The sequence below is a fragment of the Zerene cesonia genome, chromosome 29, assembly GCF_012273895.1.
Source record: "Zerene cesonia ecotype Mississippi chromosome 29, Zerene_cesonia_1.1, whole genome shotgun sequence".
NCBI lineage: Eukaryota > Metazoa > Arthropoda > Insecta > Lepidoptera > Pieridae > Zerene > Zerene cesonia.
The window spans coordinates 1,960,880-1,974,150 of record NC_052130.1 but is presented as its reverse complement, the minus strand read 5'-3'; the positions used below and the strand labels follow the sequence as shown (position 1 = coordinate 1,974,150).

General features: G+C 33.9%; 1 protein-coding gene across 2 annotated transcripts in view; it reads left to right on the top strand.

The window, feature by feature from the left end:
- Positions 1-13,271, top strand: part of LOC119837862 (ABC transporter G family member 20) — a 61,897-nt gene that overhangs the window by 40,458 nt on the left and 8,168 nt on the right. For both annotated transcript variants that reach the window (XM_038363642.1, XM_038363641.1), the window contains 6 exons: positions 793-886; positions 2,408-2,593; positions 3,380-3,618; positions 4,350-4,590; positions 6,133-6,310; positions 11,893-12,008. In XM_038363642.1, the coding sequence (XP_038219570.1) occupies positions 793-886; positions 2,408-2,593; positions 3,380-3,618; positions 4,350-4,590; positions 6,133-6,310; positions 11,893-12,008 (1,054 nt within the window). The remainder of the gene's footprint in view (positions 1-792; positions 887-2,407; positions 2,594-3,379; positions 3,619-4,349; positions 4,591-6,132; positions 6,311-11,892; positions 12,009-13,271) is intronic.

The following is a 13,271-nucleotide window of genomic DNA, read 5'->3' as shown; positions in this document are numbered from 1 at the left end:
GAACATTTGGAGAGGCATAACGTCCATGAACATTTGGAGAGGCATAACGTCCATTGCAGACCTTACGCCTCTACAAATGGATTGCCAACTTAAAATTAGGAAGGGATTAAAAAATTTGCGAGGATTGGCGAGAGGAATAAAGGAAAGGACTGGGAAGGGTAAAGAAAAGGATATGGGCCTCCGGCTCCCCCCCTCACCGAAACACAGCAAAATGCTATTTCACGCCGGTCTTCTGTAGGGGTGTGATACTTACCCGCAGCGAGCTGGCCCAATTCGTGCCGAAGCGTGCTCGACTACATACATAGAATACGATTATTATTAAAAAAAATAAAATTACGATAGGTTTTGGTATTAAGCGCAGTTGATTTTTATATAATGTTGTTACATCAAAATCGTTGGTTAATACTGATTAAAAAATTTTCAATGTAAATTTTGTGCCGAAGTGTTTATTATAGAAATTTATAAATAAAGAAAATAAATAAAAAACTAAGGAATAAGTTAAATAATGAGAATAAAGTCTTTAATAAAAGCGTTAATATTGAAAACAGATGGAGCTTATGAAATTGTGAGTGTGATAGTAGAAATAACAGAAACTACTCGACGTCGTTATAGCAGCGTTTTAGGACGTCCACTGTTGGAAAACTACTATACAGAAACTACTGAAATAAATTTTGGTCAGAAAGATAATAAAACAGTCTTTGATACGTGTTTAGATATTTACTACTGTTATAATAAACTTTTGCAAATAAATAATATGTTTACATGTTTGAATGTATTTTTGTCACATTTCAGTATCTGGGATCACCTGGTTGACATAACGAAGGGCGGAAAAACGACTGTGATAATCACAACTCATTATATTGACGAGACGAAGCAGGCGAACATTGTATGTATTAAAGTTATATCGGTTTGTTATTTGTGCAGTTGATTTATGTTTTATTGTGTTACTAGCTGCGCCCCGCGGTTTCGCTCGCTTAAGTTCGTATCCCTTAGGTGTATCGGGATAATAAGTTGCCTATATGTTATTCCAGTGTCCAGCTGTCTATGTACCAAATTTCATTGATAACACATAGGCAACTTACAATATTAATTTATTATTCATTAATATTGATATTATAAATGTGAAAGTTTGTTTGGATATTTGCCTGTTAATCACGCTGAAACGACTGAACAGATTTTGATGAAATTTCGTACGCAAACAGGGTATGAGCTGACTTGGGTGCTAGGATAGTTTTTATCTCGATTAAGTGCTCCCTTGGGATAAAACTGTAATCTTGATATCCGGGCAAAGCCGAGAAGAAGAGAATTATAAAGATTAAGAGTTTGTCTGTTTGTTTTAACATACTAATCACTGAAACTACTATTCCGATTGGAAAAAATTATTTCAGTGTTAGATGATCCATTTATTGAGGAAGGCTATAGGCTATATATGTACCACGGGCGAAGCCGGGGCGCTAATATTATATATAGAACCGTTACTCATTTTCTAATCACATTCTACTTGCAAAGTCTCCAACATGGATACGACTTATCTAAATATTATCTTTCTTAAGCTGAAGGCACTATAATTTTACGAGCGTTTATCTCCGTTATAAATAATAAAACTTGAGATTTCGTTCTTGTATTTTCGTAAAAGTGCTTCATTTGTAGAAACACAGCTTTCCGCCCGCGGCTTTACGTGTAGTCAAAGGAAAAATCAGACAGTCCTTTCCTGAATAAAAAGTGTACTATCTTTCTCGGGTGACAAACTGTCTCTATCAATTTCATACAAATCGGTTCAGTCGATTTGGAGTGAAGAATATATAGATTGATTATTACATTCGCATCTATAATATCTACCCATAGTATGTATGTCGCCGCAAAATTGTTTTAGTCGCAGATTATAACCCAACTCGTGATATGGCAAACTGTCGACAAATTGCGAGTATATTTGTTTAAAACTTAACTCAATATTTTTCGTTACACTGTAATGAGAATGTCACTCGAGGCACGTTTCCTTTTCCTTACCCTACCCACTCCATTTCTTCTTTTTAGTCGTCAATCCTTTTCTTACCGCTTTTAATTTAAAAGCGGGTAGCGCTTTTGCCGAGGCTTTTATGGGGTAAGGGAAAAGGAAAGGATTAGTGACAGGAAAGAAGGGACGAAGACGAAGAACTGGGACGGGTGAGGAAAAGGAAATGGGCCTCCGGCTCCCCCCCTCACCGTTCGTAACACAGTGGCATGCCCCCATTTCACGCCGGTTTTCTGTGGGGGTGTGGTTATTCCCCTTTGCCAACTGGCCCAATTCGTGCCGAAGCGTGCTCGACTACCACAATTAAACTTACTACTAAGTTTCTGGTATAAAAAAACCTCAGCAGCAGCGCAGTTATGTAGGCCAACAATAGAGAACATATTTATTTGTATGCAGATCGGTTTGATGCGTGGAGGTCGGTTCCTCGCGGAAGAATCACCAACTGAGCTGATAAGACGCTACCAGGCTGAGAGCTTAGAAGACGTGTTCTTGAAGCTATCAGTACTGCAGAATATGGGCAAGCGCAGGCGATCCAGCATCCTCGCTGATGTGGTGGAGAAGGTGGAAATACCAGCTATTCCTGTAAGTGTCTTGTTAGTATGATGTGAGATATATCCCTGAGTAGTTATATAGAACAGGTACATTTTATACCTGTAGTTAATTTCTATTTAAACCTAATTTTAATACAATAGAAATAAAAAAACAAGGAATTTTTTTAAGAAATGCTTTTGGACGTGCTAAAAATTAACGTGGAAATACTAGATCATATATCTAGAAATCTTTTTAGAAATTAAATGCTTTTTAACGGATTTTAAACGAGATTTATTCATTATATTATTAACCCGACGTTTCGAATATATAATACTCGCGTAAAATCAAACACAAGAAAATACTGTAGAAATCCATTTAATTCGAAATGACACAAACAAAATCTTTATGATTTATCGTTATTGTTGAAAAATACTGCTTCTAAATCAAAATATGTACTTATTGCACTAAATAACTACTAAAGTCAATTTGTTATAAATACTAGTTTTATAGATGTTATTATATGTGAACCTTCCTTTTGAATTACTCTATCTATTAAAAAAAAAAACCATCAAAATCTGTTGCGTAGTTTAAAAAATTTAAGCATACAAAGGGACATAGGACATAGAAAGCGACTTTGTTTTATACTACTCGTATATAGTGATTTTACAAATGCCTAAGTGTTGTCTTACACTTCTTGAACGTGTATATTCTATTAAAAGCAATTCATAATAAATATTAATTAAAATCCATATCTAATAAGAACAAGCCAATTACAAACATTTAACTTGAACGCGATATGTATTCAATTACGAATAATTTATATCCAAAACCTTTCAGGATCCAACAGCCATAGACGTTGAGGATGAAATCGGCGAGATTTCCGGTGAATTCGGTGATAATGTATCCATGAGTAGCAAGGGTAGGAGTGTGATCACCGAGCTCAAGTCACCAGTTGAAGCTTTGCCACCAGAAGAAGACCCTCCGGAAGGCTATTTGGAGAGGATAAAGCCAATGAAGTGGCATCACATGAAGGCTCTGATATGGAAGAACTTTTGGAGTCTGTTTAGGAACTTTGGGTAAGCGAAAAATAGATATGAAATTGCCGTGTCACAATTTAAGTTACTATACTCCTACGAAATGGCTAGACCGATTCTCATGAAATTTTGTGTGCCTATCGGGTAGGTCTGAGAATAGGCCAGCATCTATTTTTCATACCCCTAAATGATAAAGGCCCCTAAGGCAGAAAAGCTAGTATATTTATAAAGTCATATTTGAAATTACGAAATTACGAAAACTTGATACCCGGGCGGCGCCGGGACAAAGCGTCTAGTACATAATAAAAGTCAATACATAAACTTTGTATAAAAAAAAATTTTTTACATTCATAAGATTCAAAAAGATTACATTCATAAGTAACGTTAATTATGATTATGATTCTGAGAAAAAAAAATATAAATCTAAATTCGTTTAATTTAATGTAAAAGAACTTAGAACATTAAAATATATAAATTCACTTGATGTAATTGCAGAAATCAATGAAGAATGAAAGGAATTTTAAAATTGCTTTAAAATTAATTTTCAGGTTACCTTAAGTATTCCTTTTCGTATCTATGTCTAAATTATCTGTGAGATTAAATAAATAATACTAGTACTATTATAATTAAGACTTACTTTGATTAAGTTTCAAACGTATCTCCATTAGCATTGAGTCGGAATTCGTTTGTTTCTACCAATTTCATTATTCTAAGTACTTGATTTCAAGTTTAACCTTTAATGTCTATATACAAATATACATTTTCTATTCCAGTCTATTGTCCTTCATCATTGGTCTACCTCTCTCCCAAATGGTCCTTTTCTGCCTCGCAATTGGCCACTATCCCGTGGGTGTTCCTATTGGTATAGTCAACTATGAGATCCATAATAGTTCTACTGTGCTTTGCGACTACCCGAAGAACAAATGTCCGCAAGACCCGACCACATACGAGTGGAACCTGACTAGGTTCAGCTGTCAGTACCTAGATTTCTTATCAAGGAGACAATGGAATTTGGTAAGTTATCTGAACTAATAGTGTTGGATCAACTTTTATCGTAGGGGGCAATCTTGGAATGCGCTGATCCGATTGTGAAAGTGTTTCACTAACAGAAATACATTATTCAGAATATATATTATATTTTTTATTGTAATCATTGAAATAATGTTTCGTATTGGTTGTGATGGTTCTTAATCATCTCAATAGATGGCGTGGGGTGCCCCTTAGGCACATGAAACCGAAAAGTTAGAAGAAATTCGATTACTGTGGCGGGATCACGGGTGGCCGAGAGGCTAGGCGTTGCTACGGTTAGGCAAGATACGCAGGTTCGAATCCTGCCTCGTGATCAAATTTTTTCTATTCTTTCAAAATTTCTCATTATGTTATCTATAAACGATGGTTTGGATCCGTGCATTAATAATATTTCTATGTTGGCTGCAAGTAGAATTTTCGTTGAATGCTATAGTTTCATTTGAATTGTAGTAAATGTCTATTTATAAAGACAAAATACCTCGATAAAGAAATAACTTTAGTTGGAGGATAGTTTATGACAACAATGGATATTTGATAGACTTCATCATTTGACTTTATGAAGTGAATAGAAATGTCAGTCATCAAGTGATTCTTTTGCCAACAAGATTTAAATATTATTGTCTATTATATAAAGATATTTAAAAAGTATTATTTTACCAACTATTCGTTCCATTAAACGGTCGAATTACATCGAATTAACAATAAAACGCTAGGACAAGGGAAACATAAAATTATACGCGTAATTATACAAATTGAAGACCCGAGTCACGGCATCTATTATGGTAGAATTTAGAGCTATTCATTTTAGTGGTGATATTTTAAAGGAATTTCGTTAGGACAAATTTTTCGCTGAAAACGGTTCGCGTGTCAGAATAATGGGAAAAGGTTATTTGATAATTTCTTTGATTTAAATACTTTTTCCTTAATATACATTGAGGGTATTGCACGAATATAATAGCATAAGAGTAGCTTTCAAAATAAAAGTACATAGTTGATTCACAAAACCGGTTTTGTAATACCATATTCAGATAGGTACCTGCAGGGTGCAGATAACGTTAGACGAACGACGTATGTCTTTATTCACACTGGAATTAGTACTGCTTTAAGTTGTCACTATAAATCCCATCCCAAAGCGATTGTAATTTTTGTAATTAAATAATAAATAATTGAATAAAACTGGAGCTGGTGACTTAAGTAAATTTATTTAAAAACCTAAAACTAAATTGTAACTATTGGTATAGTATTATGTTATCTGTGTTATAACTTACATGGAATTAGTTTTAATATGAAAAATATGTAATCATAGAAGGACATCGACTTGAAAGAAATTCGGTTCAAAGACAGGCTGTGACTTGAGAAAGGATAGGTTTTAGTCTAAAAATCGGCAAAAATGTTTTCGTTCGTTTACTTCGTTTTACAAAGCGGGTAAAAGTCGCGGGCGGATAGCTGTATATAATATGTAAATATACGAATTTTTATGTAGAAGATTTTCATCGATTTTCGTTTTATATTTATGTTTATTTACAGATATCATTCCCAACCGAAGAAATAGCGATGAAGAAAGCTGGACACGGCGCGGCTCGTGCCGTCCTTGTCTTCCCTGGGAACTTCTCCGCAAGTCTACAGGATAGAGTGAGAGATCCGAGGCACGCTGATCCTTTCACTATCAATAATTCTGAGGTGCAAGTGCATATGGACGATACTGGTTAGTATTTGATGGACATGAATTTTCCATAACTAGATATATATAAATGTTTTGTCTGTATGTCATCGATGAACTCAAAAACGACTTGACCGATTGTGATGAAAAATTGTTATATATATATATCTATTTTTCCACGGAGAAGGTTTGTATGATATATCATATAGTGCCACTCGCCACCAGGTGGCTTAGATTTATTTCAGAAATAAAATAATGATATGACCATGATTTAAATAACATTTCAACTCAACAATACGTATTTCAAATACTGTAGGGTATCAAAGGGAAAAAGATGTTTACTTTTTTATACAATACTAGCTGCGCCCCGCGGTTTCACCCGCGTAAGTCCGTATCCCGTAGGAATATCGGGATAAAAAATAGATGTTGGCCGATTCTCAGACCTACCCAATATGCTTACCAAATTTCAGAGGAATCGGTCAAGCCGTTTCGGAGGAGTATGGCAACGAAAATTGTGACACGAGAATTTTATATATTAGATTAATAAAACGATAGCTTTCTTTAACATAAAAATAAAATTGAAGATATTCGTATTTATGGGGCTCGGAGGACGAATTTCGCTCGAGGCTTGAGAAAAATTAAAGCGATTAAAACTTTTATCGTTTTAATTGCATATATTAATGCAATATTTATTGGACATCACCATTTTATTAATATGCTCAATAGTCCCTTTTTTGTTGTAATATTTATTATTCTTTTTTATCGTAAGTAATACGAGTATTATAAAGAGATTTTTTCATCAATGACTGGCTTTTGCCCACAGCTTCGCACGCGTTAAATTCGGAGTAGTTTAAAATATCTTATTATAAATATTGACCTTCCTCTTGAATCACTCTTTAAGTAAAAAAACCGTGCGTAGTTTTCAAGATTTAAGCATATATAGAGCCATAAGAACTGACAGAGTAAGCGACTTTGTTTTATACCATGTAGTGATGAGGTATTGATTATTTTTGGTAACACAAGTTAGTATTTAACTATACCCAAGTTTATCTTGAAGCTGGCTAAGTTAGAACATTCAGTGTTAAAACAATAAATATTAAAGCCCCAAAACAAATTAAACCAGTATTACTTCACGATTTTCCAAGTCGTAACAATATATTTCGTGCGCCTCAGCCATTTACATAAAATTCGAATAACTCATAAGTCGAATTCAAATTTCAAATACGTCGTTATTCGAATGAGTTTTCAAACTTTTATCAATGAATGATTCGAAATTCCAAATTCGAATTTGAATATTTTGTTAAATGTTCTGATTGGGCATTTTAGCTCTTTTAAAATTATTTTGTGTTACATTATACATATTACAAAGAAAGAACAGAGAAATAAATAATCAACGAATCAAATATGTGAAAACGAGATTCTTATGAAATGAAAACTAAGCAGGAATTTACCTTTTTGACAATCTCATAAAGACCATATATCTGTAAGTTTTACTGCGAAAGCTTTTCACGAGTTTTTAAATGAATTGTGTTTGTTTGAACGTTCTTATCTCAGGAGGCACTTGACCGGTTTAAAAAATTCTTTCACCTTTGCCTGTGTACATGGTTTTGAGTGTATAAAATAAAATGCGAAAAACGCGGCGTACCGCTGGTACAGTTATGCACTCTCTTGATAGAATAATCTTTGAAAAACAAAAAAATTTTCCTAATATTCCATGATATTACATTTTGTATAAGCAAGTAGATTAACTGGCCGTGCAGTGACCTCAAAGGTTATTCTAGGTACTCGCACTAAGCTAGCATTTATCATCGGCAAGAAAATAGCAATCAAGTCCAACTCTGGGTAATCCCTTCGCACTATCGGTACAAATTAATTCGGCCATTTTGTTCAAAAACCATCTGAATTTAATCTTTATTCTTAGCCATTGCTAGAGCTCAGAAACCCGAAAGCGTAATGTCTTTACGAAATTCTTTTATAGTTTTTACTGGAACTGTTTTTTTATTGAGTTATCGTAGCTTCTAAATGAATTAATTCATGTTAATATATAATAATGTAATGTATGTTTATGTAGTTTTTTAAATGACGTTGCTTAATATCAATAGATTTCAATTCGACTGATTTTTTTGTCTGTTTTTGTTACCCGATAACTCCGTAGGTTCAGCCGATCTAATTGAAAATTGGCCGATCTGGTGGAAAATTGTTGTCATTTGATCATGTATTTGACTTTTTTATAGAATAGAGTTATTGACGACTATATAAATAAAGTCGCCTCAAAGAACTTCAGAGATCATTAGTAGAAATATTAGTACAAATATTGCAAATATTTTTTATATTATATTTCTGTTTATTGTGCGAAATGTTTTTCCTACAATTTGTTTTCTCTATTTAGATTCATGGAAAAATAATAATTTCAAGAATGATTGTTGATACCATAATTTTTCGATTAAAAATATCTAGGCATTTCTTTATCTTCCCAATATCTTTCTCTCACAGTTTCCGTTCCCCTGAGATATCTGGGTTAAAAACTATCCTATACTCTTACTCAGATCTCAAAATATCTCGATTATCTCTATTGTAAAGACAAATATACAAACAAAACACACTAGCATTTATAACATTAGCAAGTATATCAGAAAAACAATAAATGAAAGCACCACAATACTAAATAAACACGTATATATTATCGGAATTAGTAATCTCGTGGCTCGAATAAATATATCATTGAGGGCCAGAGATTGATTACATCTGCTGTTACAATAACGTATTACGTATTATGCAATGATATTGTTAAACAATATATCATTGGGCTATCAATATTGTGGTAGATTTGTAACCAATGTATTGCTTTAGGTTATTCGTGTGTGCCTATATTAAGGGTGCCTATCCTATTAATGTTATAAACGAGAATGTTTGTTACTATTTCACGCAAAAACTACTGAATGGTATTTAATGAAACATTATAATATAGAGCTTATACATACATCAGAATACCTAAGACATAAGCTATAATATGATTCATGGGTTCGTCCGTGGGGTGAAACGCGGCGTAACTAGTACTTTACTTTTACTTAATATATAAAGCTGCAGAGTTTTGTTTGCATCGCTAATTCTAAAAACTTCTAGACTGATTCAGATGAAATTTAGCATTATATAATTTAAGGCCGGAGAAAGGACATATAATAGTTCTTTTCCCAGAAATCCCACGAGAACTTAACCTAGGCGAGAAAATTTCGGACTGTCTATTATTTTATAGCGTAAGCAATGTATATATATATATATATATATATATATATATTACATATATCTTTCATATTTAAATAGCTATATTTAAAAACATGTTTACATTCTAAAACATATTATCGAAACTGCAAACAGAGGTATATCTTTCAAAATAATTAATCAAATCTAGAAACTCTTAAACAACCAACAATACTTTTTCAACGCTTTCTCAAACAAACAGTTCACAGCAATCGGTTCAAACTAACAACCTAGCCTGTATAGCATAAAAGAATCAGCCGGTGCCCCAAATTCACAATACTTTATATCAGTTCTTTAATAACTGGAGTGGAAATTCATGAAGAACAACCCGTTCATAGGGACAAGCCTTTTATTTAATTTATATCTTACACAAAAGAACGACGTGAAATGGTAGTATGCGAGTTTCATGCGATGAAGGAGCCGAGGGCCGTTTCCTTGTCCTCACCGTTCCCAGATCATTCGTTATAACCATCGTCAATGCTTTAGTTATAGGATAGCTCATTCTGTAAACTTCATATCCACCAGGCAAACCAACAACACAGTAGCCTGCTCTAATAGGAAAAAAAACATAATTTGAAGCCTATGTTTTACGTACGCCTATATTTCTACGTCTATAAAAATAGTCCTTTAAGTTTTTTTAAATCAATATACACATTGTGAGTTTTTATTTTATTTACATTACTCAAATGATGTTTAATTTTTGACTGTGCTTTTTTATTTCCTATTTTTAAACCTCTTTTTACGTCACGTTATTAAAACAACATTAGCTACATACAGCCAATAGATTCGTACGCGACACAATAACCAGGTCTTGTGATGTAACTAAGGCGATTCTCAGGGCGCGATAAAAGGAATTTAAATGCCTTTATATCTCAAATTTAAATCGCCTAAAAGACTGAGCAGAAAAGAAAAAATTTGCGACCTCCTACCGCGCCATTCAATAAGCGCCGCGTAGAAAATTCTCTTTGTAAAACCGTTTCAGATGGTTTATTTTCCCCACAATATTGAACTCTTTGAATACGTGACATGTACTTTTATACTGATAGGTCATTAATATAACCTTGTGTGCTTTGAAACACGCGGCGTGTTTTGAAGAAAGATTATGGAAATATACGAGGTAGCTTGATAATAGACCTTTGTTTTGTCGCATATATTAGATGTTATATCTTTTCTAATATTCTAAATGCGAAAGTGTGTTTGTTCGTTTGTTGGCCTTTCTTTAAAGGATTTTCTCCTATGATTGTTTTCTGATGCTAGTTTGGATAATATAGAGCATGATGGTTACTTTTTATTGCGTAGAAATGTCTCATTAACATGATTAAACGCGGGATGAAAGTTTGTTGCAAACGTATCATATTTACATTATGATTCTTCTGAAATAAGCCTATATTATGTCTACCTACGTTCTACGTTCTTTGTCTATGTTGTTCCTATGAGGGTTCCTGGGTTATGTGTAGCTTGGTAGATGTCATGGAACCATTCGGTGTATGCTATGCTGGTTTTGTATGGTAATATTGTATGGAAAAGTTGCAAACATCACATATTATGGTGATGTGACATTACTATAAAATTTATGACTACGCTGACTTCTTGTGCGATTTAGCCCAGTTTCCAATTGTCCACCTGGAATCCACCTTACGAATATTTGAAATCGGTCCAGCTGTTTAGAAGTAGTTCAGTGACAAATACACGTATAATACAAATATGCATGTGAAAATTTTATTTAGATCTTGCTAATATAATACTTGCTAATATATACTTAACTTACAGCATACTGTTATGTTATCTGTGCATAGTTTAAGCTATGTATAGTTAAGGTAATACTAAGAATTGTAACCTCTATTTCTATAAAACCTTTTTGCGTATTTCCTTGACTGTTATACCGGATAGTTACGTTGCGTATTCCCAGACGTAAAATGTAAAAGATTTATAGGGCAAATGACCTCGAAATGGGCGATTTGTTTATGACGGTATGAACGGTACTTGAATCTTACCTTTTGTGTTTTTCTACGATCTGATATTATTTTATAATGTAATAATACTAGCTTTTGCCCGCGGTTCCGCACGTGTTAGATACGGAGTAGTTTAGTAGATGTTAATATACATAATATAAACCTTCCTCTTGAATCAATCTCTTTAATCAATCTATTAAAAAAAACATATATCAAACTTCGTTGTGTAGTTTTGAAGGTTTAAGCATACATAGAGACATAGTTTATATTATTTAGTGATAAAAATCCAATCACTTAATTGCGTAGTCATTGCGAACCAAGCTTCTATTCTTTGCCTGACATCGATTTTGAGAATGCTGAGGTGATATTTGTTTAAAAGGTTTAGTCATACCTTATAAATGTGTTGTCTTCTCGCAGATAAGCAAGTGGAGTGGATGCTGAGCCGAGACATCCAGCTGGCGTTCATGGAGGCGACCGAACATTTGTCTGAAGTCTGCAATCTGCCGAAGAGGATGCTGTCCGTGCCCGTATATGTAAGGTTTTTTTTTCATGAACATAATAACCATTTGCATTCATCAATATAAAATTAATGTTTATAGCTTACCGCCCGCTGCTTTCGCCGCACTTTGCCGCGTAGTCTTTGCCGTATAGTACCAATTCCCGTGATATTTCCAGGGTAAAAAGTAAAAGGGTAAATTCTATATACCTCGGGTTTCAAACTGTCTTCGTGAGAAACTTCATCCAAACCGGTTGAGTGGCTTTAGCTTGAATAGGACGCAGAGTTACTTTCGCATTCATAATATTTGTATAATGATATTCTCAGAGGTCAAAAAAGTAAAGTTAAATAAGCAGTTATAAGTTTAACCATAACGCGGATACGTTAAATAAAACTTTCCCCTTTTACTATTCTTAAAAGACTAATGAAACTCTTTGATATGTTGCGAAATTAAAATCATTATATTTTGTACCTTATAAACCTGTTTTCAATGACACTAAATGGACTAGAATAATGTCTAATCAAATCGCAAATTTAGCTATACAACCTAACCCATAAACCCAACCAATCAATATATTTACACAACATTTAGATTCGAGTTAATCGCGGTGTTTAAGAAGTCAATAAAAGCGTCTCTCAAGATCTGAGTAAAGTTCATTGGGTCTGTTTTAAAACGATATGCTTGAGCGGATTGCGTTCCCTCTAAATTGTTTGTATTGATTTAGGGCTATGGTAGAGGTGGGAGGACACTAGGACGCTTATGCGGTTGCGTTTTTTATAACAGTACTAGCTGCACCCGGCAAACGCTGTTCTGCCTTACTCTTATCATTTAGGGGTGTGAAAAATAGATGTTAGCCGATTCTCAGACCTACCCAATATGCTTACCAAATTTCAGAGGAATCGGTCAAGCCGTTTCGGAGGAGTATAGAGACTAACATTGTGACACGAGAATTTTATATATTAACAGTATAACAGTATAACAGTGTAATAGTTCAGGTGTTTTGTCTCTTTGAATGCGCTAGTGCGAAGGCATTTGTTTGATTGTCAGTTAGTGAGAATATGGAATTTACTTATTGCCGAATCTTGGTGCTTGTGTATATGTGAAATAATTATCTACACCAATATTGTTGAGAGGAAACTTTTGTATTTTTGTATGTTTGTAGCGTATTAAATTATGTTGTATGTTGTAGCGACATAGGCTATATATGCAAAACGGGTGAAGCCCGGGGCGAACAGCTTGCTAATATAAAAATTGCGAAAGTGTGTTTGTTTGTTTGTTTGTTTTTTTTTGTTTCACGTC